The sequence below is a fragment of the Mustela putorius genome, unplaced genomic scaffold, assembly GCF_011764305.1.
Source record: "Mustela putorius furo isolate JIRA1106 unplaced genomic scaffold, ASM1176430v1.1 tig00537227_pilon_pilon_pilon, whole genome shotgun sequence".
Lineage (NCBI taxonomy): Eukaryota > Metazoa > Chordata > Mammalia > Carnivora > Mustelidae > Mustela > Mustela putorius.
Window position 1 is genome coordinate 3,704,404 of NW_025422368.1, and position 27,911 is coordinate 3,732,314.

The following is a 27,911-nucleotide window of genomic DNA, read 5'->3' on the forward strand; positions in this document are numbered from 1 at the left end:
TCAGAATTCCTACCCCATGCTGAGTGGAAGCCAGGCCTCTGGGAGTCAACCCACAGTGAGATGTGGGACACCCCAGGCAGAGAACCCAACATGAACCCATGAATCCGTGGGCCCATCCCAGTCAACCCAGCTCAGCCTGGCAAGGAGGCACCCAGGTCCTGAAAGGCAGGGGCTCCAGAGCCAGCTTCCAGAAATGGGGCTGTTTCCCCATCTTGTCCAGGATTGTCCTCCACAACCCATCTGACGTCTGTCACTGTACACCAGCTCTTTCTGCTGTCTCCTGTGTGGCCACACAGGATAACAAGTGCCCTGTACAGAAGGGTGGCCTTTTACTCATTCTGAAAATGGTCACTGAGCACCCACTCTGTGCCAGGCACCGAGGGGACAAAACCACCACACACTTCCTGTGCTCACAGAACTTGGCAGGGGAGGCAGGCACAAATAAACAACCAACAACAAATAATTACAAATTGGGTTAAGTGCTGTGAAGACAGGAAAGTGTAATTAGCCTATGCTCACCTCTCCCTGGCCCCCGAGGCCTGCCCTCATTATAGGATACCCACAACTCCGCCTGCCCTCCCCAACATACTTCCAGGCCAAGAACCTCAGTTCACTGGGCAAAGCAAAGGAGTCCACAACAGTCTGAGGAACATGTTGAACCAAACGGGAGGGAAAAAAAAACTTTTAATTTAAAAAAAACAGCAATCATTCCCGTAGCTTATACAACTGAATTTGAGAGCCACAGAGGCCCAAACATGTGACTCCAAACCATACAGCTGGTGAGTGGCGGAGCCCAGACCAGAAACCAGGTCTCCCATGCCCAGGTCCAGGGCTCTGCCACCAGCATGCAGCCCTGCCAGCATCCCTTGAACCCCTTCACAGCCTGAAGGCATCTCTAGATTCCTGGCCCGTTCGGGTGCCTGCTCCGCAGGGCAGCGCCGTCCAGTGGAGTCCTGTGTGAGAATGCAAACATTCCACACCTGCGCTCTCCAGCAGACTCATGACATCACTCCAAAGGTTTCGGGGATATGGGGCCAGTGCGGTGGGGGTGGAGCTTGGCAGGGGCCATGGGGAGAAGGAAGGTAGCAAGATGAGACACAAAGAAGGGCAGTAGGGGTAAAGGATCCTGTCGGACGTCCCAAAGAATCTTCTAGACTTTCATCCCATCATCCACTGATCGACTTCATGCAAAGTAATGAAATGCCTTAAAGGCAGCCTCCCTGGGCCCCCAAGGGGAACACTGCTCCTCTGAGCTTCGGGGCACCTCCGGAATTCTGAATAGTGGCTATTTGTCGTGGCCGCCACCCCTCACCCCCACAGCCCTTACTGCTGTCTCAGCCTGGAACAGCCTTCTCCTCTCCTGGACAGCTCTTCCCCCTCCCTTCAAGCTTTCACTGCCCCCCCCCACAAGGTATCCCAGATACCCTCACGACCTCTCCCAGGTCTCCACATGGACTGCCTGGCATGTGGAGGAGGCATAACAGGCATTGTTTGAATCTCCCCATCTTTGCTATTACTTCCCCTTTCTTGGCCCTTGGCCCTCCCAAATCTACTCACAGCTCCCCATCCCCCAGCTCTGGAGCCCTCAGAAATTCTTTGTGCGTAGACAAGGTCATCCCATTCCCAAAACTTGGCCCCTGGGCCGGGCCTCCCTCCAGCAGCCTCAGAACAGACCTGCTCAAAAGGACAGTCCAGAGAAAGGAGGTCGGGGTTTTTAGCCTTGCCAGGCAAGAGGGCCCTGACTCAGTGAGCCCAAATGTGGATATGCCTTTGGGAGAGAGGAAGAAACGCCTACAGGAAACTGAGCAGGCTCATCTGGGAAGTCTTCCTGGAGGAGTAGCCTCACCTTTCCATCAGGCCCTGGAATGAGAGGAAGAGTCTTCCCTGCACAGAGTCCCTATTTCCCCAAGAGCCACGTCCCGCCCCAGAGCCCCAGCTGAGCTGAGAGGTGTTCATTGGAACATTCATCCAGCAACCATGTGTTGCTGCTCTGAGTTATCCAAGGCCTGCTGGCTCCAAGGGCCAGGCCTCGGGCCAAATAGGGAGCAGAGCACAGAGCAGAAACTGAAACTGTGACACAAGGATGCCATTCCCATAAGGCCACCTAGCCAGACTGTGTGGGCCAAGTCGGACACCTCTCCTCCCCAGGGCTGAGAGGAGGAGAATCCCTGCCACTGGACCCTGAGTGGGCAGGGAGGCAAGAGAGAAGAGGCGGATGACAAAGACAGGGACAGCTCCAAAGTTGGGAGGAAGTGCCTGGAGAAATGGAAGAAAGGAAGAAGCAGAGAACATGAGGGAAAACAAAAACAAAAACAAAAAAACCCTTTGCTTCTTTGAGGACCCATTCCAGGGGCCTGTGGGACAGCCTGGCCCTAGCCACCCCCACGCCCACCTGTGCCCTAACTCCCACCGGCCCTTTGCCTCATAGAGGATCAGAATTACATCCTGTCCCCAGTTCCGGGAGACCAGGGGCACAGGAGGAAGGCTCAAAGCAGAGGGAGGGGGACTGAGATTTCTGTCCCTGGACCATGTAAGGACCAACCGGGACAGGCTTCCAGAACCCCAGAGGGGCCCAGGACGTCCAGATGCCGTCTCCAGCTGGGGTCACCCAAGCTTGTGCCCCACCTGAAACCCAAAACAGGTTTGTTTGTGAGTACATCTAGGAGGGGTGTGGAGACTGCCCAGGTACTTAAACAGCCCCACAGAGACTGAAAATGCCGCCCACCTTCCATTTCCTCTCTCCCCAGCCCTCCCTGCAGGGCTTCCTGATCCCAGGAAGCCAGAAACCCTAGGTGGTTCAGCTCTGAACCAAGGCCAGGAGAGGGTCATGTCCGGTCCTCAGTGAGGCTGGAGAGGCAGGGGCCTGAGGGGCTAGAGTCTGGTGTGGGTGGAGCTTAGCAAGGAAGGGGGAGGGGCAGGGAAGGAGGAGGGACTGGATGCTTCAAGCAGTTTTGTTTGCAGCTTTGTCGCTGCCCTTCCTGTTTGGCAGCCAGAGCTTTGACAGCTAAAGACACCTCTCGGACTGCACCCAAGAAACACTGCGGGGCCAGAGGGAAGACAGCAGGACCCATGCCCCACCCCAGCCAGAGCCCCAGGTCAGCATGCCCTCCATGCCTCCAAGAGGCCCAGCCACCCCAAGGAAGGCCAGTCCTGCCATGCCAGCCGCCAAGCCAGGGACTTGGCCATTAACTGTGACTTGTTACAACTCAGAGGCTGACAGACGTCAGCACAAGTCAGCAAGAAGTGGCAGGCTTCTGCGATGCGGAGGCACATTCGAGAATTGGGGCATCCCGCTCACAGAAAATAAGGCGGTAGAACTAAGCCCCGGACAGTGAGAAGACAGTTCTTGTATCCTCCCTGCCCTTTCCAGGGGTCCCGAGGCTTAAAGGCTAAGATAAGGGGGGCTCATAATCCAACAGTGTGCCTTCAGATCTCTGTGACCTGAGGCAGGCACTTAACCCTCTCTGAGCCTCAGTTTCCTCCTTTGTAAACTGGGGCTAATGAGAACAAACTTGTCTACCTCAAGTGCCATGAGGACTAAGGGAGCTAATCCAAGTAAAGCATCTGGGACATACCTGACATGTTAGCTGTTGTTTTGGCTCCAGCAGAGCCCGGAGGCCATTGCCCGCCTCCCCTGTCCCCACAGAGCACACAGGGGTGACCACGGTGGGGGAGGTAAAGCCGCTGAGGTGAACCACATGCCATCCAGATACCAGGTCAGGGAGGCTGGGGTGGGCCAGGCAATGGGTGCTGAGTGGGGAATGGGGCACCATGTGTGAGAAGTGGGGATGCAGACACCATCACAGTGACCAGGTCACACATCAAAAGTACCTGATCCTGGGTACTCAGCCTCAGGACACAGTGGTGGCCTTGGGTCAGCTTGCTGTACCCTAGGGAGCCAGAAGGGCCCACTATGTGGGAAAGAAGGCCAGCCTGGGAGGCGGGACGCGGGAGACCTGGAATGGACCATGTGATCAGGACAGTGGCTCCCGTCTCCAGCCTGTCCCTTCCAACCTTAACCACCTGAGCCTCTCCCAGACAAGCCCTCTCCCCGCTGTGGCCCCACCACTCCAGAGTGGCACACCAGACCCAGGTAGGGCACACAGGGCCAGACGGTCAGGGCAAGAGTGTTCAGGGACAACAGGCCAGGGAGGAAGGAAGAGCAGGCCCAGAGAGTCAGCGACAGCAGAAGTGAGAGAAGAGAGCAGGAAGCAGTGATGGAGGGGCCTGTGCTCTCATAGAACCTTCTGCTGCCCCACCTGAGGCTCTGTGGGAACCACATGGCATCTTTTCTGTGATACTTCATTCTTAAGATGAAACAGAGGACAGAAAAAAAGGTGAGGAGGGGAAAGATGGGGGCCAGGGACACATTCCCATAGCCCTCGATGAAGAGCTGCCCTCGAGCCCACCATCTCCCCACAGGCAGGCCCCAGGTCTTAGCCACCATTTACTGAGGGCTTTGTGCCCTGCCCTCCACTAAGTTCTGTGCTACACTGGCTCCCCTGGCAGGGGCAGTGGGCATTTCCATCCTTGACACAGAAATCAACTAACCTGCCTGAGGTCACACCGGCAGCGAACGGCCAGGCTGAGTCTGGAGCTCAAGTCTCACCTGTCCAAAGCCAAGGGCTCTTGGACTTGGCCTTCATTTTCCTCTCCAGCTTCTAAGACAGTGGGATGTGCTAGTATGTGCTCAATAAACCCTAGGTCAAAGGAAGGAAGGAAGGAGAGAGGGAGGAAGACAGGAAGAGAAGATAAGCCCGGGAGACTCTCAGGCAGCTAGAAGATAAATAAAAAGGTGTTGTTTCCTAGTGCCAGGATGGCATGCTGCCCGGGATGGCTGCCCTGCACTCCGGGAGCGCACGGCCCGCGCTTGCCTCATCTTTTCCAGAAGTATGTAAGCCCAGCTACGTCAGCCCTCAGGTATGCAGTGAGGTCTGTGGTGAGAGGTGCTCTCTGCGCCTCTCTCTCCTTCCTCCTCCGGTCTGCCCTTCTTCGGCCACCACCGCACCCCTACCCAGCCCACCTGCCAGCCAGGCCTCAACACCCCCCCCCCCCGAGCCAGACCCAGCTCCATGGGGTGGGGGGGGCTGTGAAGAGCCCCCTCAAGCAGGCAGATCTCAGGCTCTGGGGAGGAGATGCATGCATGGTGCAGGGGGAGGGGCAGGAACTTCACATCATCTAACAGGTTGGTCGGGCTGGGAGGCGTCCCGCCCTCCTGGAGCTAATGAGCACTGTAGGACAGGTGTTTGCTCCTCAGTCCCCAGCCTGCCCTGCCTGAGACCAGAGCCAGCTGCCTGCCACCCCTCAAAGGCTCATTCACACACACACACACACACACCCGTGCCCTCCCGCGTCCCGGGCCCGGGGGCCGCGATGGCCTGCCGCTCCTGCGTCGTTGGCTTCAGCAGCCTTAGCAGCTGTGAGGTGACCCCTGCGGGCGGCCCCCGGCCTGGGACCTCGGGATGGGGCATCTGCGGAACCCCCGGGCCAGGCTTCAGCTCCCGCAGCCTCACAGGCTGTGAGGCGGCTGGCACCATTGCCAAGGTAACCGTGAACCCCAGCCTGCTAGTGCCCCTGGACCTCAAAGTGGACCCAGCCATCCAGCAGCAGAAGAACCAAGAGAAGGAGGAGATGAAGGTCCTCAATGATAAGTTTGCCTCCCTGATTGGCAAGGTGAGCAGAAGTAGGGGGGTGGGTCCTGAAACCTAAGGACCTTCAGACCTGGGCAGGTGGCTGAGCTCTGTGTTTCGGGAGGATTGCCCCACCCCTGATCCCAGCCAATGAGGAGCCGGCAGGCTGGCTCTGAACAGAGAGATGGCCAGGGCAGTCGTTGAGCCATCCGGGCAGGCGCTGGGGGAGAAAGAGGCCCCGGGATGGCCCTGAGGGATGTCTGGGTAATAACGTGCTTCGTGGCTTGGGGTCACTGTCCCTCTCGGCGGACACTAGGGAGGAGCCCCAAATGTGGCCAGGAAGATACCCTCTCATGGGAATGGCTGATGGGGACATGGTTTGCCATACGACTCCAAGGCAAGTGGACAAAGGAGATGAGCTCCCAAGAGTCCGCCCTTCTTTCCAGACCTTGACCCTGCTCAGCTTCTGGAGGTCAAAAGCGTCAGCTGAGCCAAAGGGGTACCCAGGGCCTCCAGAAGGAGGCTTTGGATTAGCTATGCGGAGGTAGCCTGTCAGGAGATAGGAATGTGGAGAATTGATGTTTCGAGTCAGAAGCAGACAGGCAGCCAGGCCTCCCCGGTGCTCACATGAGAGAGGGAGTGAGTCTCCAGCACCCAGACTTCCTAGACCCCACTGCCCTGGCTGGCATGCTGGTGTGAGGCACTCCTGTCCATCTGCACCCCAGGGCATGGTCTTCAAGAGCACTGAGAAAGTCCTATTCACCTCCAGAACCCCTTCCTCATTCTCCTCCTCCAGGAGACCTCTCCAGATTGACCCTCCCAGCTCTGCACCCCCTGCCCTGCCCAGAAACAAGGATCATAAATAGTAACAGCTGCATCAGCTACTAACTACATGTCAGACACCATGCTGGAAGCTTTACATGTTTCCCTCAACAACCTTATGAAAGAAGTCCTTTTGTGCCCATTTTACAGATGAGAAAAACTCAACTTCTCCCTCCTACTCAGTACGCCAGAGCCCCATCCTTCTGCCCTCGCTTCAGTCCTCTCCTGCGCATGTCTCCCTGTCTTGTGTTCCTCTGCATGTTGCTAGGGTCCCCCGTTAGGCAGGCATCCGTGGAGAAGGGCAGGGGGAAAAGGTTAACACGTATGGAGCATCTGTTTGCACCGAGCTCTCTGCAGGAACTGTGCAAACATGTGTCATTAGCCCCCTCGGCCACACTCTGCAGTGGCCATTTCCCCTACTATAGAGATGAGGAAACAGCATCCCAGAGGTTAAGTGCCTTGCCCAAGGTCACACTACCACCAGGAGTACAGTCGGGACTTGAACTCAGGTCTGCAGGTTTGTTTTCCTCTCCCCCGACCCACACCCAGGGCGACCAGGGTGGGGAGATGAGGAGGGAAAGTGACAGCTGGAGAAGGATGACTGTCCACTGTGGAAGAGCGTTCCCTCCCCCGGCCCCAGCCATCTGTGCAGAGCCCAGCACTGCTGGGCTGTGTGCCCTAGGAAAACAGCCCGCTCACCTGGGAGGCAGGTCCCTGCAAAGCCACCTCCTCTCGAAACCGCTTTAATCCCTTAAAAGGAATGCTTCATGAGCTATGTAATTTGGCTCGGATGGGTGGCTTTTCTCTCTGAATGCCAGCGCTGATATCACCCTATGCCTGGGCCATGGGGATAAGACACGTATATAAGCACAGGGAGGGGGCTCAAGGGGCTGGGGTCCAGTGCCCAGGGGCCAGTCCGACGCCCTCTGAGGTCTTTAGCAGAACTGGAGCCTCCCAACCCTAGAGCCTTGGCCTTGAGACAGGTGCTCTTCAGGGTAGGATGCCAGGAGCTATGGATGCCAGCCTCTTGGGGACCCTGATCGCTGGGGCCAAAGAGCCCCAGCTGGTCCACCAGCTCTACAGAGGGGGCTGTTAGCTCAGACTGTTAAGTCATGCCCCTCCCTGTCTCCCTATAAAGGCCTCAAGGGCCTGAGGAGAAACCCCATTCCTGGATTTGAATCCTGGTTCCACCTCTGGCCAGCTGTTTAACCTCAGGCAAATTATCTAACCTCTCTGCTTCTCAGTACGCATCCGTGTCATGGGCTGGTCAAGATCAAATGGGATAATTTTTGAAAAGCATTTATGAAGCACTTAGCATGTACCAAGTGGGTTCTGTTTGCTAAATAAAAAATATTGTCAATGGGCCCAGCCTGGGGAGCTCTTGAACCTAGTTGGCCCCTTCCAGGCAGGAGCCTGAGAAGAGGGAGGGAGGGTGGGAGAGCTTCGTGGGTAGGAGCGGCTCACGGGGCAAGATGCCACAACCACGCAGGCCTGGGGGCTCTAGGCAGAGAAGAAACAGACAGGGGCCCTTCAACTCCTCATCCCCTCTGGGCCCTCTGAGGCACCAAGAGAAATCAGAGAGCACCAAGCAGGAGAAGGAGGAAGAGAAGGCAGAGAAAGAGGATTTGGGGGTTGATCCCCAGGAGTTGGCCGAGGGTCCCTGGAGCAGGGCTGGTTCTTTCCTTTGCAGGCTGTGTTTCCTTAAGCAAGCCACTTCCCCTCTCTGAGCTTCACATTCCACCTTCCTGCTCTGCTCCTGCTCTGTACGTGACCACAAGCTCATGCCAGGACAGGGAGGAATACAGTCCTGAGAGGAGGAAGATTGAGCAGAAGCAATAGGAGGGGAGGCTGAGGCAGGCAGGGAGAAGGCTGCTGGCTGGACCCTCTCTCCTGCAAGTCCAGACCACAGACGAGATGGAGACGGGACAAGAGAAAGGACCACCAGCAGCCCACCTGAGGAGGCTATAAAAAGGGGACCTAAGAGGGGCAGTGAAAGGCCCAGAGATAGCGGGACAGGCACAATGTCTTCCCATGGGCCTGTGTGGCTTCTGGAAGTCACTGGAGCCATTGTGCAGCTGGCGTCTGCTTGCAGAAGGGCACAAACAAGCCCTTCCTGGTGGGCTGGGAGTTTGACAACTGATAACCCCCCCAATGGGAAGAGAAGGACCTACACACCCTGGGGTCACCACTCAGGTCGCCACTCCGGGGACTGTGGGCCAGGGATCGGAAGCCTCCCTCCGCAGGAACCCCCCAGCCAGGAACTCCAGGCCACTGGGGCTGCTCAGTTCCCAATACAAAAAGCATATCGCCCCCAACCCTGGGGGTGGGCCTGCTTTTCAGCCTGACGGTGGCGCTGGGTCATACGGAGCTCTGTGTTTCTGGGCTTCAGTTTCTTCCCCTATAAAATGGGAAGCAAGTAGACCAGGGGTTTGCTCTCTGAGGCCCTTCCTGGAATGCTGCCTATGATCTCAGGGGTGTGGGGTCAGCCAGAACGGGAAGGAAGGGGACCAAGAGGTGAGTGATCAGCAGCCTTGACAGGTTAGAGCAATTAACTGCTTACCCAGCCCTCCCTAGGCCTTTGTTCCAGAGAGGGAGGAGCCTTGGGCTGGGAAGGTCCTGGATGGGGGTGAGTTTCCATCCCCACCCACGGAGACAAGACACTGCCCCCCCCCCACACACACACATACACACACACATGGCAGCAGGGGACAGGGGACAAAAGTGCCCTGTGACTGGACTGGCTGGCCAAATGCACGCCTTCTCCCAGCGGCTAGTACGGCAGCATAGGAAATTGAGGTTAGACTAAGGGAAGAACTTCCTGGTGTCAAGGGTGTTTTTTTGCTTATGAGTGGAGGAAGGAGCCTCACATCTCTCCTCTCACCTCACCCTCAGTGTAAACACAGGGCTCCAGCTTGTCAAAACAAAAGGAAGGTGGAGTGAGCAAGTGTCTCCCCCCACTAGAGATCCTTCTCGAACACCCCAGGAGGACAGAAACCCTCCTGATTGCCATCCCTACGGAACCTGTTTGGCTCTGACAACAACAGACTGCAGGCTTAGGTTGGCTGTGAGCAGAACGTCCCAGTACAGATGGGATTTAAGCAGGGGAACGACAGCCCACGAAGGCCCTAGCCCAGGATTCCAGCCAGTATTGTCTAATGCATTGTCAAAGGGGACTTCACAAGAATGCTCAGGTGTCACAGGAAAACCCCAAGAGTGTGGACAGGACAAGAAGAAAGAGAAGGGGCCCCCAGCCCCTAAATTCAAAAGAAACAGAGAGTCCCTGAAAATCCAGAGTGGGCAGCAGCTATCAGATGCTCCTGCCTGGGAAGCTTGGCCTCCAAGTCTCCATGGGATCCTGGACAAGTCCCTTGACCACCCTGGGCCCTCACCTCCCCCTCTGTAGATGAAGAGTACAAGCCAGGTGATCTGGCTAGGATTCTGGCTCTTTGAGCTGTGATCCCGGGAGCTAGTGCTAGCAGTGGGCAAGGTGCAGCCAGCGGCTTGCTTGTGGTCATAGGGAACATGACTGGGCTGGACGTCACAACACCCTAGTGCACACAGCCTGCCCAGGAGCCAGGCCCCAGCTGACTCTCCCAGCTGCCCCTGGCGTGGGCGCCAAATGGTAGGGGTCTCAAGAAGAGAGCAGGTGGGGGCGCCTGGGTAGCTCAGTGGGTTAAGCTGCTGCCTTCGGCTCAGATCATGATCTCAGGGTCCTGGGATCGAGTCCTCTTTGCTCAGCGGGGAGCCTGCTTCCCTCTCTCTTTCTCTGCCTGCCTCTCTCTCCATCTACTTGTGATCTCTCTCTGTCAAATAAATAAATAAAATCTTTTTTAAAAAATATAGTCTTTAAAGAAGAGAGCAGGCGGCTCCCAGTCTGACGGGAAGAGTGGGAGGTCCAGACAAATGAGGAGCAGATAAACTGAGAACCTCGTAAGAAAAGCCGGGGGGCTGGGGACTTCTTCTGAGCTGCGATTCTTTCCTTTTTCCTTTCCTTTTCTTTTTTTTAATTTTTTTTTTTTTATTTCAGTAATCTCCACACCCAAACCCACAACCCCAAGATCAAGAGTCGCATCCTCTTCCGACTAAGCCAGCCTGGCGCCCTTTGAGCTCTGATTCTTGGAGGCTTCCTGCAGGAGGGGAGCTGGGAGCACAAATTGGGAGGCACAGAAAGGACGGGAACGGTGGAAAAGCCAGTGAGAGGAAGGCTAGAGCCTGGAGAGGACAGGCAGCCTGGGCAGAGGCAGGGGATGCCCCCACCCCCAGCCCAGGCTGCCCCAGGTTGGACTGGGTAGAAGGCAGGAAAGGATTCAAGAGTGATCCTGACGGCATGCGCTGGCTGAGCTGGGAGCCTTGGGGGCCCCTGCAGCCTTGTGAGCAGGAGAGCGGGAAGGAGGCAGTTGGAGAGAAACAGCTGTGCCCAGAGCTCTCAAAGTCATCACCCTCAAGGCAACGCTGGCCTCCAACTAGAGGCAGAAGCCAGTCCAGGAAGGGCAGGTGGGTCCCAGCACCCACGGAGACTGCAGCCAGACAGGAGGCCCCAGTTCTGAGGGTTGAAAGAATCTAAACTCCCACCACCCTGGATTCCACACCTACCTCTGCCACTTGCTAATTTAGTGACATTGGGCAAGTTATTTGGCCTCTCTGTAAAATGCAGCCACAACTACCCCTAGCCCATCAGGTTGTGGGGCGCTAATGAAGCAAAGATGTCCAGCCAGCCTCCAGAACAAGGCCTGGCCCACAGTAGGGAATGCATAAATGTTTGCTGGTATTATTGTCCCAGGGCCTGTCCCCAGCTTCCTCCCGCAGGCAGCCCTGGGGTGCCTAGACAGCCATGGTGCCTGGACAGGCCATGTGGTGCCCAGGACAGGCCATGTCAGCCCCAACTTCTAGCAGGGGAAACTGAGGTTTGGAGAAGCTCCAAGTCCCGGGTTGTCAGAAGGATTAACAATGAAGGACGAACCAGGCCCTCCCCTGCCGAGCTTCCACGGCAAGATGAGACAAGGCTTGTCGGCTTGGGGTGGGAGGGGGGATGGCAGACAGGCCTCTGACACCCTGTGTTCCCTGGGGTCTCCCACCCAAGCCCCAGGCAGATGTGGAGGGCCTGTCATCTCATTGGCACATTCAGCCCCTTCCCTCCTCTCTTGGGCCCTGCTCCTCCCTGAGGAAACCTTCGCTAATTGGCTCCACCCCTTTCTGATTCCCTCCTTATCTTGCCATCTTCTGTGTGAAGCATCAGCAATTGCAGATGAGATCTGGATGCGCTGAGAGAGGTACCGGGTGGTGAGCTCAGAGCAGATGAGCTCCCTGGCCCCGGGGCAGCCCCCATGCGGGCCCGCAGGCTGGCCCAGCGCCTCGGGCGACCTGTCCACGCCAGGCACTCTCACCTCCGCTCCCCTCCTCTCCCAGGTGCAGGCCCTGGAGCAGCGCAACCAGCTGCTGGAGACCCGCTGGCACTTCCTGCAAGGCCAGGACTCTGGCACCTTCGACCTCGGGCACCTCTATGAGGGGTACCAAGCACGGCTGCAGGAGGAGCTACGCAAAGTGAACCAGGAGCGGGGACAGCTGGAGGCCAGCCTGCTGCAGGTGCTCCAGAAGGTCGAGGAGTTTCGAATCAGGTGGGCTGCACCGCGAGGGGCAGTGGGCAGGGACGGAGGGTGGGAACCAACCTGCCCCCTGAGGCAAGGCCCAGGGCACCCAAGCCGGAAAATGAGAAAAGGTCCTTAAAGAACATCTATCTACTACAGATGTGCTTACTGAGCACCTACTGTGGGCCAGCCAGTATTCTAAATACCGGGAGGAGATGGCAGTGCCACCGTGAGCCACCGTCTCAAATAGTGGCCCTTGCAACCAAGTCAGTCTCGTGCTGACTGGCAACTATGCCCTGTGGTCGCCGGCCTCAGACACTACCTCAGTCGCTGTCCCCTGCCCCCTGCCCTGTGCCCGTAAACACACTTGCTCTCACCCACACATTTCACTGGCAATGGGAAACTGTCACCGGCTAGAGCAACTGATGGGCTCCTGCCTCAGATACGGTTTGGAAACTTGATCTCGAGTGAGCTGGAAAGGGAAGCAGGGGCAGGCAGGGGACAGAAACGGTGAGGTCTGTCAGAATAAAGACACAGTCCCAGTGGCTAATGCCTGCCTGAGCTCCGTGGGCGCCTTGGGGTCTAGAGAGATGAGGAAGCCACAGCCCCGGCCTGTGAGGTGCTCACGGGCTGGAAGGGGTTCACTCCTGGCCTCCACCCCTCGCTAGCTCTGTGACCTTGGGCAAGTCACTCAACATCTAAACCTCAGTACCCCCCGTGTGGAACGGGAAAGGTGACGCTGAGCCGTCCTGAAGCTGGCATGAGAGGAGGAAGTGGGGAGCTCAGCCTGAACCCACACCACCATAAATGGCCACTCTTCTACCCGCTAGAAGGCTGACAGTAGTCCTTGACACAGGTTTGCTGAACTGGGCCGCGTGGAGAGGCAGACCAGGTGCTTGGGTCCCTCACAGGAGAGGTGACATCTGTGACCAGACAGCGGGCAAGGCTTCAAGGACGGGGAGGTTGAGACGAAGCAGAGAGGCTGTGTCCTTGGGCTCCTTCCTTTGGTCTGGTCTCCTTTTGAGGAGGTCCTCAGCTTCGGTGAGGGAGGGTGGGATATGCCTGGACGCACCCCCACCCTCCCCGCCGCTCCTCCAGCGCTTGGCCCAGCCCCAACACCTGCCAATCCAAGGTGAGGCCTGCAGTCTTGGGAGCAGCCAAGGGCCTGGGGCACCCTGTCTGGAGCCCAGATCTGGGCTGTGGCTCAGCTTGTCCACCCTCTCTCCATGTAACCTCCCCTGCTCAGGCCACATTCAGAGAAGACGGTCACGTGGCAAGTTCTCCCCACTCTGGGGGCCTCAAATTCCTCATCTGTGGATCTAGTTGGAATTTTCTGGCCAATAAGTGTGATCTGCAGTCCTGGACTGGACCCCTCCTCATGGCTGGGCCCCTCCATGGCCGAGGGGCCACCTCTCCCCCAGCCCCGCCCTACTACAGAAACCCACAGGGAACCTCACTGCCCATTCTGAGCTGCCTAGTTTCAATATCTGACGGTGATGAGGGGAATCATGTTAGCGCACCAGAATCCAAGAGTCATTTCACTGATGTCTGGCAGTTCTTTGATCCTCAAAGAACCAGAGAATGGCTGGATGGGGGCCTGGGATCGTCGTCGTTTCATGGGGAAGGAAACACAGGCCCAGAGAGGGCAGGGAGTTGTCCTGGGTCACAGAGCCATGTGCACTAAGACCATCTGTAACCCTAGCCAGCCGCGGGAGGAGGCTGCTCCCATGAGCCCAGCCAGATCATCACCATGGAGAAACTTTGTAACTGGAAGTTCTGTCCAAACACTACTTGTTGCTTTAATCTGGTTCAGCCTCCTCAGTTGGCAGGCGGCCTGGTTTCCACCTGTAGCCTGAGCTTGCTGTTTTGGCTCAGGGCCTCTCTTCCCCCTCTCTGGGTAGGAAACCCACCAGATTTGGGGGAGGTGAGTTTGGAGGGCTTCTAGATCCACCACCAGAGCTGGGGAAGCTGCAGCCTGGCTGTGTAGAGCCTGGGGGGCCCCAGGAGCCTGGAGACGCCAGGCCAAGCCCTGACAGGGAGGGGTGTGCCTTGTCTCTACAAGGCTGATGAGATCAGCTTCACTCCCAGAAATAAACATGTGGGGGGGGGGGAGCCCGAGGTGGGTGTGACAAGCTGAAAAGGGCTGGGAATGGGTTTGGGAACTAGTGGCTGGCAGACTGGCAGGGGATTAGGAGTAGATTAGAGGAGATAGCATTTACCTAAGTCTCTATAATGATAGAGACTTCCAAAAGGATGTAGTCAGGACCCCAAGGATCATCTAGCTAACCCTTGTATTTACTAAGGATGAAGCTGAGGCCCCCCAGGGGGAAACCACTTGCCCAAGACCACAGAGCAAATGACTTGGGGGTGTCATGTACAGTTGTGCAGGAGGTTCACTGCACAAGAGTATCTGGTTGAGGGGGTGAACTAGGGCTGAAATCCAGTGGAGTTGGTGATAAAGGAGGAAGGAAGGCTATACAAAAAGACTAAAAGGACAGTGAGGGATAGAGAGGAGGTTCGACACCTCAGAGAACACCCCCTGGATAGCTCTCTCTAAGGTCCTGCCCCCCAGCAGGCAGAACTGTGTTATCTAGATGGGAGGGGAGAAGGGGAGAGCCTTGACCACTGGGCTTACACAGGGAGGGCCAGCCAGTGAGGGGCCTCTCAGCTTGGGGTTCCCTAGACCCATGACCCAGGGCACAGAACCCCTCAGAGTCCACCAAATTCCCAGTGGAAAGTCTGGGATGGGAGTACAGAGAACCACCCACTCTCTGCATGAGGCTTCCCACGGTTCCTCTCCAGAAATGCTAGAGGCCAAGGCTGGTGTTAGCTAGAACAGAGCTCAGGTAATAATGATAGATTTAGCAGGTGTCATGCACTGTTGTAAACGCTCCGTATATTGACTTATATAACCTTCATGACATCAGTGTTGTCATGACCGAGGCACACAAGCAGCTTAGCCATGGTTCCATGGCCTATTAGCAAGGAGCCAGGATCTAAACCCAAGGAGTGAGTCTCTGGAGCTTCCTTGCAAAGAAAAGGGCACAAGTAAAAGCTTCCTGGGCGTTTTGTTGGCTCTGGTAGGCCCCAGACTGCCAACCAGTTCCCCCTGTCCTCCCTCCACACTGTGCCCTCGACCGGCACCCTGAGAGCCCCTTGCAGAGCCCGGGAAGCCAAGGCTGCAGCCAGGAAAATGTGTATGCTAAGCACACTGAGTGTCAGAGACCCAGTGCCTGGCGGGCTCTCATCCGCTGGGGTCTGCTCCCCTCAGCTTCTCAGGTAAAGGCTGGTAAGAAACAAGGCCCGAGTGATGGCGGGCCCAGCCAGCTGACGTGGGCGATGGGTGACGCTGCCCTTGCCCGTGAGGTCAGGGAGCGGGGCCAGCGGGCGGCTATAATTAGAGCTGCCAATGATTCAAGCATTCCCTGGAACGGAGGGAAGAAAACAGGAAGCCACAGAAGCCCCACATCCATGAAGGCAGGCAGGGCCAAGGGGGAGAAGTCTGTGGTGGCAGACACCCAGCCCGGAGAGGGCCAAGAGGTTTGATTAGAGCCAGGGGTTAAGGTTAGAGACCCAGACCCAGACCCTCCTTGCAAACACAAGGAGGCGTAGAGCAAGGAGGAGGCAAAGGTAAGAGAGGGAACCCACCCTCGTGGAGGGTCTACTACGCACATCTGTCATGGTCTCAGGGTTGGGCTTGGTCTGACCCCCGCACGTGCACGTGCACACGTGTGCACGCGCGCATACACACACACACACCCCTAATAGACGGGCGAGCCGACGAAGGAGGGTGCAGTTACATGCCCAAGAATACATGGTGGGTCTGTCTGCAACATCCACACTCTCCCCTCGGGAGGGAACGTGTTGGAATGGTGTCCTACCAGCTAGCAATGCAGAGGGGAGGGTGGGAGGAGGGAGAGGGTGATCTGTGAGCAGACAGCTCAGAGCAGACTCTGCCAAAGGCACAGCTTATACGAAATTGAGATTCTTGGGAGAGGAGAGAGGGAAAAGGTAAGAGAACAAGGTTAGGGTGACAGGGCTGTGCAATCAGGAGAGGCTTCCTGGGGGAGGTGGCTATGACGACGAGCCGGGAAGGGGACAGATACCTCTAGGGAGAGGTCTAGCTGATCATCCAGAAGGAGTGAGAGAATGGTGTCATGGGCTTAGAAGAGATGTGTCATAGACGAGGGGCTATATCTACCCAAGGCAAAGGCCAGTTTTGGTGCACAAGGCACCAAATGGGGCAGCAGAGGCCCTGAGCACCAGTCCAGAAGGGATAACCATACCCCAAACTCCTGCCATCTGTAGCTGAGTGGCCTCTCTCTCTTTCTCTCTCTCTCCCGCTGCCTCGTTCCCTCTCCCCTCCCAGGTATGAGGAGGAGATCTCCAAGCGCACAGACATGGAGTTCACCTTCGTCCAGCTGAAGAAGGTAGCCAGCCCAGCCTGCCCCAGGGGCTCCTTCCTCATGGACCCTCTGCCCTCATTCCCTCAGGCTCCCCAAGCAAAGCCCTCCAAGGCTTGAGTCCCAGGACCACAGACAGATATGGGTACCTGTCCTCACCCTGAGGCTTCTCCCAGGCACTGAGCCGGGGCTTCCTTGGGAATGACCCCCATCTCCCTCAGGAAGATGGGCACCCCACTCCCACCCTGGGACACCTCCCCGGCACTCACCACTGCTCCCACCCCCAGGACCTGGATGCAGAGTGTCTCCGTCGGACCGAACTGGAAACCAAGTTAAAAGGCTTGCAGAGCTTCGTGGAGCTGATGAAAAACATCTATGAACAGGTGAGAAAATGAGACCAGCGTCCCATTGAGCCAAGAGTTGACTTGTCCCCAGGTAAGGGATGCAGGGGAGGGAAGGGTGTCTAGCGGGGCATGGAACCTGCAGCAGTCATGACAGACATAACACAGACCTAACGCTCTCCCATCCCCTTCCCGCACTGCTGTTAATAACCCAATACGTCCCCTCACCCCTCCTTTCATGGAGCACAGGCAAATTCCCAAGAGGCCTCATGCTCAAGAAGGACCTATTTCTTGGAATGTGATGGAGTGCAGAGGGCATGTTGGGGACCCATGCATCCAGGCAAGGGTTGGAAAGTGGCTTGAGAGACAGGGAACCAGCCTAAGAACAGCTGTTCTTTTTTTTTTTTTTTTTAGATTTTATTTATTTATTTGACAGAGAGAAATCACAACTAGACAGAGAGGCAGGCAGAGAGAGAGAAGAGGAAGCAGGCTCCCTGGCAAGCAGAGAGCCCAATGCAGGACTCGATCCCGGGACCCTGAGACCATGACCTGAGCCAAAGGCAGAGGCTTAACCCACTGAGCCACCCAGGCGCCCAAGAATAGCTGTTCTTACTGGACTCATCTCTCCCCACCCCTGCAGGTACCCACAGGCTTAGGCCAGACAGTCGTGCCCTTGGCCTTCCCCAGTTCGGGGCTTAGGCAGGGAGGTCCTGCAGTCAGATTCTTGGGTTCCCAGACAATGCTAGCTTCTGCCAGAACAAAAAAGACCTGGTAAATGCAGACACGGGAGCCTCCAGATATCTTCTGATTGTGTCTCTAAGTCCTCTGCTGAGCCTAGGGGTACAATGACCCCACAAGGCCTAGCACGCAGTCAGTGCAGTCCACAGATGGGCCCCACTGCTGCCTGCATATGCTCCCCTCCACTCCACTCTGCCTCCGGGCACCACATCCCCTGTGTCCGGAGATAGGAGGGTCATGCTGCAGTTCAGCTAGGATCAGGCGGAGGGGATGGCAGGACTTGGCAGCCGGTGTGCTGTAAACCGCTGGTGCCTAACTATGGCAGCACAGCCAAGTCTCAGAGCAGGGATCAAGGTCACCACTACCATCAGAGTGTTGTGCTAAAATGGGGGTGCCTGGGTGGCTCAGTCAGTTAAGTTTAAGTGTCTGACTCTTGGTTTTGGCTCAGGTCACGATCTCAAGGTCGTGGGATCGAGCGCCGTGCAGGGAGCCTTTTGAGATTCTCTCTCGTTCTTCCTCTGCCCCTACCCCTGCTCGCTCGCTTGCTCTCAAATAAATAAATCTTAAAAAAAAATAAGGATTAAATTAAATTTAAGGTTCTGCTAAAGTGGCCCTAGGGGCTGTTGACCACAGCTTGGCAGCCTCGTCCTGTGGAGAGGGAGATGGGGACCTTGTGGCGACATACAGGCCACTCTGCTTTCCAGCAGGCTGGGCCCCCGATGGGGTCTTCAGTGGCCCTGAGACCTGTTTGTGGCCATGGGAGGTGGCCTGGCAGAGAGAATAGCACAACCCTGAGGAGCAGCAGGACGGTTGCCGTTCCAGGCAGACCAGGACATCGGCTGCCCTGAGCAGCTTCCCACCCCTGGCTGAGCCCTCAGGAGGTGAGCAGGGCACGGGGCCCGCTGAGTGGCTGGAGAAGTGGGCTAGGAGTTCCTCTGCCCACACTTACTGTGGAGCCAGGCAGACAGCAGTGGGCCCAGTGTTTCAGAATCTGCACTGGGCTCTGTGCACCTCTGCAAGCCCAGAGCCCGAGCTCCCAGCCAGGATCAAGGCCCAGCCGGCATAGAGACTTAACAGGAGGTAGGCCAGGCATGGCCAGTGACAGGCCATTGCCAGAGGCACCCCTACAAATCTTCTTGGCCCCTGCTCCATCTGGATTTAGCAGCCCTTGGACCCCAATCCTGGCTTTCCTTTTCCATTTCTAGGACTTCAGACTAGTTATTTCTCCTCTCTTTGCCTGTTTCCTCATCTGTAAGATGGGGAGAGTGATGATACCAGGCTCATCAGGTTCTGCTGATGACTAAATCCGTTCTTCTGTGTAACAAGTGTTTATTGCTCACCTGCTGGCTGCCTGGTTCCAGTATCACAACCATGAGCATGATGGGCAAAGTCCATGCTCTCCGGGGGCTGCCACTGAGCTAAGAGGGGAGACAGGTAATAAGCAAGTAAGCAAATATCTGAGCAAGATCATTCAGGAGGATGAAAAGGGCCGGGGCCACCTAGAACCCAGTGATGTGGTCCTACTGGAGGTGGAGGGGAAAGTCAAGGTCAGGGGGTTGAGAGGAAGGAGCAGCTGTGGCTGGTGTCAGATCTCATTCTCATTGTGACTGGCGGCTCCTGGGGGTACTGCGGGGGCTGGTACAGAGAGGGTAAATGTATGGCTCGTGCTGTGCGGCAGCGCTGTGGAGAAGAGGGACTGCTGTGAACATGGGCTTGCTCGGTGCGCGGACCAGTGATTATTACTCTGGGGGCAGCAAGGTGCCAAGCTGGTGTCAGGTCATAAGGTTTGTGTTTCTCTCCAGGCACGCCGCAGGCTCAAAGGCAGCCCTAATCCCGTGGTAAAAAGATTCCCCACACCAGTGGGTCTCTAAACTGGCACTAAGAGAAACAGTAACTGTTTTTCAGTTACACATGCAACTGTTTTTCTAGTAACTACATTTTATTTTATTTTTTTAAAGATTTTATTTATTTGACAGAGAGAGAGACAGCGAGAGAGGGAACACAAGCAGGGGGAGTGGGAGAGGGAGAAGCAGGCTTCCCACTGAGCAGGGATCCTGATGCAGGGCTCCATCCCAGGACCCTGGGATCATGACCTGAGCCAAAGGAACACGCTTACCCAACTAAGCCACCCAAGCACCCAATACAAAAAATTAATAGACTCTCTTACAATCTTTTTCCCACATCGAGTCTTCAAAATCAGATGTGCACCTTACGCCTGCAACTCATCTCAATTCGGACTAGTCGAATTTCAAGTGCCCACAACCACACAGGGCTCGTGGGACGGAGCAGGTCTCTACAGGGGAAGGTGCCTACCATGGCTGACTCGGGTGAAAGAAAAACACGGCAGGACGCGAGGAGCTCCGGGAGGGCTGCATACTCTAGTTTTGACTCTGGAGCACACAACAGACCAGAAAAGCATGGCTTTTCATGCATTTCAGAAAACAGCCCTTCCCTCTAGCCCCCATGCACACACATACGCACGAGGCCAGGATAAATTCTCAGATGTCAATGGCCATGGGCCACTCAGAGCCTCGTTGTATATACTGCAGCCTCCCGGCCAACCCCTCTGCCCCTCACCTTCAGGGACATAAGCTGGTGAGAGGACCCAAGGGCTCACATTTCCCCTCTGCTTCCAAGGTACACACCAGCTCCCAGGTGTGTCTGGGGCCTGGCTGCCTCCAGCCTGAATGCTATCCACCCCATTCGTAAGCTATTGTTCTGGGGAGACGAACTGGGCAATCTACCAACAGCCCCCCACAGCCGGCGCACCTCCCAGAAGGCCCTTCTCTGCAGAGAGAGCCCGATGTGCCTAAGCTGCTTTGGTGCCTGCCTTCATGCATCCAGGGAGGCTACTCCAGGAATAGATGCCTCGGCCTCTGGACCTCTCCACCACCACCACCACCCCCACTCCCTGCCTGTTACAACAGTAGTATCCTTAGCTACTATTTACTCAGCACCTACTATGCCCCAGGCACAGTGGGAAATGCTTTTCAGGTGTAATCTCATTCACTCCTCACGGCAACCCTATAAAGGGAGGGATCATGGTTAGAGCAGCTTGGATTTGAATCCTGGGTCCGTCATTCTGTGAGCTCCAGCACGTTCTTCCATCTCTCTAAACCTCAGTTTCCTCATCTGTAAAATGGGAGAAATGATAGAGCCCAGCTCACTGGCCTGCAGTGAGGAACTGTTTTGTTACTATATCCTAAAGCAGTGAGAACAGAATCTGGAACATGATAAGTATTAACAGATGCTAGCTGGTTTCAATTCTATAATCATACCCATTCTAAAGATGAGAAAACAGAGGTTCCAAGAGGTTTAAAAACCTGGCCAGGGTTACACAGCTGCTAAGAAGGGGTTAGTATTCAGAGCCTGGTGCCATTAATTAAGCATGACATTTCATGGAGCAACACTAAATCCCCTCTGAGGGTCACCGCCTCCCCTGACCCAGCGACCACAAACAAGATGGTCCCCCACGAGGCTGTCTGCTCAGGCCCCAGCTCTGAAGACAAGCTTTAAACTTCGCTTTGGCTCTGTTCTTGCCAGCCTGGAGGGCCCGTGCCATGGTGACAGCATGCAAGCCAGCATTGTTATGCCCTCTGCGGCCCAGCGGGGGCCAGTGTGCCTCAACAGGCCTACAGATGCTCTAAACCCTCCGCTTCCTACTCCCGCTCACCAAGCTCATGCCTACCTCACCTCTTTCCAGAAAGGATCTGAGGCTGCTTCGTCTGCTCAGTTTTGCCAGTCCCTTCTCCCTGCTAGGAGAAGCCCTGCTCCAGTGCATTCTGACAGGGCCCTGGCCCATAACAAATGCCAACATAACAGTGGCCCTTTTCCTGGCCCATAACAAATGCCAGCTCGGGCCCCTAAAGGGCTTTCTCTGGAACTCTCTATGCCCATGGATCGTCCCCATAGCTCGTTGACCAAGGAAGCCTCAAAGCTGCATTCCTGAAAGTGTCCATGGCCAAGGCCTGCCCGGGACCCGGTTCCATGTGGGCAATGTCAATCCCTGAGGGTGACCCGAGCAGCAAAGGTGGGACATGAGTCTGTAGGTACCATCCACCTCATTCTGCCACGGGGCCGCGCGTTCCTCCTGCTTTTGCCCAGAGATGTTTGTTAAATTCATTTGAAGATCAACCAAAATCCTTCATCAGGAGACCTCACGGGGCGGCCGGCCACTAGGCTCAGGGTCCTGCCAGCTCTGGGATGGAAACAGGGTGCCCCCAGCAGACCTTCGCCCCAAGCTTCCTTTTGTGGGAGCCAACCAGGGGTGTGGGTAGGCAGGGCCGGGCAGCCAGCAGCCTAGGGAAGGGCAGCCTTCCTCAGCAGGCCTCCACAGCTATCCCTGGGGCTCTAACTGACCCAGCCCACCCTGCAGGGTATGAGCTGGGGGCCAGAGCACTGGCCTTGGCAGCTGCAGACTCCAAAGGCTCAACCCCACACACAGTCTGTGGCATAAGGCCAGACTGAGGGTCAGCAGGGGGCCTGAAGTCAGCACCCAAGGTCAGAATGCTGTCATGAGATGAAAACTGAACTTGGATCTCAGCAGGCCTCAGCTCCAGCTGCCAGGTCTCAGGACATGCACGAAGCCAAAGAGCAGGTTCCACACCAGACCACCGTGCAGCCAGTAAGGTCTGGGCTGTGGGGACTGCTTCAGGCAACCCAGTGTTTTCAGTACAAAAAATAGCAAAGAAGAGAGGGGGGAGAGAGAGAGAGTTGGAGCCGTGCCTACAGAGTAAGAGAGACTTGGAGACATATGGACTGATTGTAATATAGGGATCTTCTTTGGGTCCGGATTCAAACAAACAAAAGAAAAACCATATATATCATACACACACACACACACATATGAGGCAATCAGAAAAATGGTAACATTGACCAAGACTTGCTGACTGAAGTACTTAAGTAAGGGTCAGGGGGAACTGTGAATGCCAGCAGGAGTAATTGTGCGTCCCTGGCCCTCCCTCCCCCAGGTGAGCCTCACCCCCCCTCCCACACTGCCTGGCTGCTCCCTGCCACCTGACTCACTGTGACAGGGCAATGTGCAATGCGTCTGCAAAGCTGGGGCTAGAAAGACAGAAAGAGGCTCCGGCTCCTGCCTCTGCCCCTCTAGGGGAATTAGGCGGGAGCAGCAAGAGCTCAGGGGGCCCACTCTGCCCACAGCTGTCTCCATATCCTCTCCGTGCCGCCATGTCTTTCCTCTCTGTAACCTGGGGTGGCAGTCTTGTGGGCCTGGCGAGGACAGTGGGGAGGGCAGCAGGAAAGCCAGAGTCTGACCTGTTACAAGTCCCCCAGTGGGAAATGCTAGCATTTTCTAAGCAGAGAGAAGGACAGAGAGGAGGAGGAAAGAGGATCCTAAAGGATGGGAAGAAATGAAAATATTGAGGCCCCCACGTCTGTGCCCGGCCAGGAGCTGAAGGACCTGGCAGCCCAAGTGAAGGACGTGTCGGTGACCGTGGGCATGGATAGCCGCTGCCACATCGACCTGAGCGGCATCGTGGAGGAGGTGAAGTTGCAGTATGACGCCATCGCGGCCCGCAGCCTGGAGGAAGCTGAGGCCTACTCCCGGAGACAGGTTCGAGCTGACGGAGGGGGCAAGAGGGGCTGCACTGGGGAAGGCTGAAATCACCTTCAGCTCTGAGCACTGAGATGGGAGTGGGGAGCACTGCCACGATGGAGAATGTGAGCGCCCCGCACTGCAGGGGGCCGAGGGGCCATGCCCTGGGGGAAAGGCCAGAGTCTGCTCCCATCAGAAGCTCTCAGTGCTGCCACTCAACCCAGTAACAGCAGCCACTCAGTAACAGCTGCCACTCAACCCAGTAACAGCAGCCAGAGCTGGGTGTTGTGAGGCTGGCCTGGGGAGTGCTGGGGGGCAGAGCAGGAGGAGGGCCTGGGAGGTGAGAGTAAAAAGGAGCCACAAGGGGCAAGGGTGCTGGGTGGGACACAGTGAACTGTCCCTCACTGTCACCTCCTGCACGCCCTCCAGCTGGAGGAGCGGGCTGCCTGCTCAGCTGAGTTTGGGAACAGCCTCCAGAGTAGCCGCAGTGAGATCGCTGACCTCAACGTGCGCATCCAGAAGCTTCGATCCCAGATCCTCTCCATCAAGAGCCATGTGAGTATCTGCAGGACCCACGTGGGGGTGAGGCAGGGAGGAGTGCGAGGGCTCTCTCTCTCTCCCACACACACACACTGAGTCCATGAAAGACCCTGGGCAGGTCACTTAGCAGCTCTGTGCCTCAGTTTCCTCTCCTGTCCTCCTAAGATGGCTGTGAGGATCCCATGAGTGTCACAGGTGAAGGTGCTCCGTAGACTGGCCAGGGCTGTGGGAGTGACCCGGAACCTCACCACCACAAACACCCAGACCCCACCTCCTCCCTCCCTGGCCTCGGTTCCAGCCAGTGCTCTGGGGAAGGTGCTTGGCCTGTCAGGACAGCTGGGACAGGCTCCTCTGGGCACTGTGGATCCTCCCTTTTTCATGGCCTCTGGGATGTATCACCTTAGGTCTCACTGAATGCCCTCTTGCTGCAAGGCAACCCCCTGACACACCCAAGAACTCCATTGCTCAGCCCTCCCTGCCCTGTGCACCCCCACGGAGGGCAGATGTAGGCTCCCGGCCCACTCCCTCCTTCCCACCAGTGCTCACGAGCCCCTTCCCTCTGCAGTGCCTGAAGCTGGAGGAGAACATCAAGGCAGCGGAGGAGCAGGGAGAGCTGGCCTTCCAGGACGCCAAAGCCAAGCTGGCCCAGCTGGAGGACGCCCTGCAGCAGGCCAAGAAGGACATGGCCCTGCAGCTGCGCGAGTACCAGGAGCTCATGAACACCAAGCTGGCCCTGGACATCGAGATCGCCACCTACCGCAAGCTGGTGGAGGGCGAGGAGAGCCGGTGAGGGCTGCGGCCCGGGCAGGGTGCAGTGAGGGGCCATGGGAGGGCAGGACTGGAGGGCCACCCCCACACAAACCCAGACTCCCCCTCCATCAGGATACCCTGAGTCAGGAAGACCTGGGATCGTGGCCGGCCTCAGCCACTTGCACACTGGGACCTTGGCCCATTCATCAAATCATCAGTTTTCCTATCTTGTAAATGGGCTGATCATAACACAGCCTATGGTGGGGAGAATTCATACAATTGTGCAGGCAAATGTCTGTCACAATTAAGTGCTCTATAAATGTTAGCCATTTATGCAGGGGAGAGGAAACAGAGGCCCAGAGAAGACAAAATGGCTAGCCAGGGTCACACAGCAGGGCAGCCTGGGATTGAGAATAACAACCAAATATTCCCCTCCGCCTGCCATTCCCCAGGGCCCCCAGGCCTAGGGGCGTGTTGGGGGGCTTAAGCCACAGACCCTTTCTCATGCTCCTATTTCCATCCTCCCCCAGAATGGACTTGCCTTCAGCCTCCATGGTCAGCATGGTGCAGTCCAGATCCAGAACCGGTGAGTCTACTTCCCTAGGGACTCATGGTGGGGAAGGGAACAGGGTGCTAGGAATCCTGACCCTAAAGGTGTCATTTTACGTGGTTCCCCAACCTCCAGCCCCTTCCCTGCCCCACCCCTTATGTTCCCTGTAGCCGCCTCCAAGCCCAGCCTTTCGAGAGCACCCTCCCGGAAAAAGAAGAACAGAAAAGGCCCTGTGATCAAAATCACCGAAATGTCCGAGAAGTTCCTCTTGCAAGAGTCAGAGGTGTCAGAGTAAGGCAGCTGGAGCACAGGAGCCTAGGTCACTCCCCTGCAGCTGGAGGGACTTCAGCTGGACTCAAGCAAGCAGCTTGGAGCCTCTGGGTTGGGCGGGGAGGCAAACCTGATCCTGAACTGAAAGGGGGAGCGTTCAAAACCGGGACTGCTTTTCTGTGGGTGGCCGAGGGTGGTACAGGACTGTCACCAGCTATTAAGAATCACGCCGCTCCATCTCAATATTTCAGTCCTACCCTCCCAGCCTTCTGGCCAGAGGTCTTCTGACTGGAGAAACTGGAACTGGGGATCAGTTTTTTCTCCACCTCCTTTCCCTTCCGAGGCTCCTCCCCAAACAGAGGGCTCTGACCAAGGAACCTTTGATACTTTTCGCCCAACCCTTGCCCTAAACTCCGATATCAAGCCTTACCTTGCCTCTGCCTCAGGACCGAGGCTGGTGCCCTCGGTCACCCAGCCCCAGCCAGCCATGGATCAGGCGCCGAGGAGGACGACCTGGGCACCCTCCCCCCATCTGCAGCTCCTGGGGAGGCTGGGTGGGGAGCACCCCTGGGTTTCCTGCACCAGGGATCTAGGTGCCCCCAGAGACCTGACAGTATTAGGGCGTGAAGGGAGGAAGCTCCCCGGGTCTGTGGGACCTGAGCATGGGCTTCTGAGGTCAGCCCAGATGCCTGTGCCCCTTCCCTCCTGGCTCCTTCTCCAGATGCTAATCTTGCCATGATAAACCCCCTGTGAGGAGGAGGCCAGATGGCAACCTGAGACCAGGCAAGGGAATTTGGCCCTTCCTTCTGCTCTCTGCCACCCCAGGGTTCACCACCGTGCCCAGGATCCAAGCTCGCTGCACCCCCCCCCCAAAGCCCACACCCTTCCCCCCCTTCCCATGCTTAGGTGTTTCCCAAGCCTGAAATCTGGCTTTGGTAGACCAAGTCTGGAGAACCCCCCAGCCCCAACACCACCACGAAACCATGGGCCATTTCCCCTGAATCCCCCTCTCAGGGTCCCTGCTCTCTCCATGAGGCTGAACAGCCCGACCCTCCCTTCTATCCCTCCTTGCATTTGCTGGGGAGCCCAGGAACACCCCATACCTGTGGGGTTAGAACTTCTTTTTTTCTTCCCCCTCTGCCCCCTCTTCCCACTACACCCACTCCCCCCTCCTCACCTCCCCAGTGGGGGGCCATGAAGAAGGCACAGTCCAGGCAGGTCTGGGAGTTTCTGAGCCCTTCTGGTCCAGGCGGGGAGCTCTAGTGACAACCAAAAAGGAATTCTGCATCCAAAGAGAAGATTTGGCACTCGGAGGAGCAGTCCTCTTTCCTTGTCTCACCTTTGGGGCTTAGAGGGCCATCCTGGTGGCTCCAGCTTCCCACTCCAGCACCCACCCTCTCTCCTTCCCTCCCTGCTTCCTCCCTCTCCCTTGACTCACTCCTCTGCTAGCCCCAGTCTTTGATTCCTTCATCTCACTTTCCAGGACATGTCCCTCAAGGTCTTGGCCTCAGCAAGGCCTCAAGGTCCTCCATGCCTGTAGGGGGCGCTGAAGGGCTACTGACGCTCAGGCTGGAGGGAAATCGGACTTAGACTCATCCCTGAAGTCCCAAACAGGGTGCTGATTGCTGCTCTTTCTCTGCCTATTTATTGGTTTCCAAGGGAGCAAATCCTCAGTGGGGATACAAGATACATAAAGTATATATATGTTATTTTTCGTAACTTATGTGGCTTTTAACTTATTGCTTCCCTTCCTGTTTCTGCATAATCAGTGCTGTATTTACTATCTGGGTAGACAATACGTATCCCAGCCACCCCATCTGGCTGGCTGACCATCTTGGGGCAATGCCCCCTTCTCCCTGCCAAGGGATGAATAAAGTGCTGAGATTTGTCCATGGATAAAGCTGTGTGTCTGTTTTTACCTCTCCTGTCCGGACTGGTCAGACCCTGCTCAAACAGACTGACCACAGAACTTTGGGATTCTCCAATTATGGGGGAAGGGGTCCAGGGACTTAATTATACCTTCAGACCCATGCAGCTTGGACACAAAAAGTTCTCTGACCTACTCTGCAATCCTATAAGGAGATTTTCCCAGTGTTGACCTATGTTCCCAGCCCTTTCTGATGTGTCCAGGCACCGCATGGCCTCCTCAGCAAGCACAGACATGGGGGATCCCCCAGCTGATGGCGGGTTCCTTCTCGAGCACTCTGCCCGACCGTGAGGGTTGGCACAGCCCAGAATCTATTCTGATGGGTACAGGCCTAATCCTGCCAAACCAAATTCTAGATCAACGAACAAGGATCACGGATCTTCTCCAAACCCAGCCCTGCACTAAGACACCTAGAACGGTCCCCACCCCTCCACCACAGGAAGCTCACATTCCAGTGGAGAGATACGCTATCTACCTAAGATAGCCATCCCAAACTTCCGAACCAAGGGAGAAGTTCAGGAAGAAGAACAGAACTTGTTCAGGAAACCGGATAATCAGCACAGGCCTCCTGGAGGAAGTAGGGCTTAAAGTGAGCCCCAAGAAGAAAGAGCAGGTGTCTCCAAGACAGGAATCTTAGGAGCAAAGAAGGGACTTTGAAGCATTGGTGTCCCGACTCACCGACTCACTGAGACCCCAGACAAATGGAGTCTCACTTTACTCATCCGCCAAGTGGAGCAGAGACCTTCTCTACTTATCTGATAGGGTGTTTGAGGACCTGATGAGAGCACAGTGTTCATACCT

At 56.4% G+C, this 27,911-nt stretch overlaps 1 protein-coding gene across 2 annotated transcripts; it reads left to right on the forward strand.

Moving 5' to 3' along the window:
* Positions 1-4,982: 4,982 nt before the first annotated feature.
* KRT80 (keratin 80) lies at positions 4,983-27,079 on the forward strand. 2 transcript variants are annotated; one of them, XM_004774698.3, is made up of 9 exons: positions 4,983-5,673; positions 11,859-12,067; positions 16,407-16,467; positions 16,728-16,823; positions 22,927-23,091; positions 23,503-23,628; positions 24,179-24,399; positions 24,894-24,949; positions 25,084-27,079. In XM_004774698.3, the coding sequence occupies exons 1-9, from the start codon at positions 5,140-5,142 to the stop codon at positions 25,206-25,208; spliced, it is 1,593 nt and encodes a 530-aa protein (XP_004774755.2). In that variant the 5' UTR covers positions 4,983-5,139; the 3' UTR covers positions 25,209-27,079. The 2 variants fall into 2 exon arrangements, with proteins under 2 accessions (XP_004774755.2, XP_004774756.2); XM_004774699.3 differs by having other exon boundaries at positions 4,984-5,673; positions 25,049-27,079.
* The last annotated feature ends 832 nt before the right edge of the window (positions 27,080-27,911 follow it).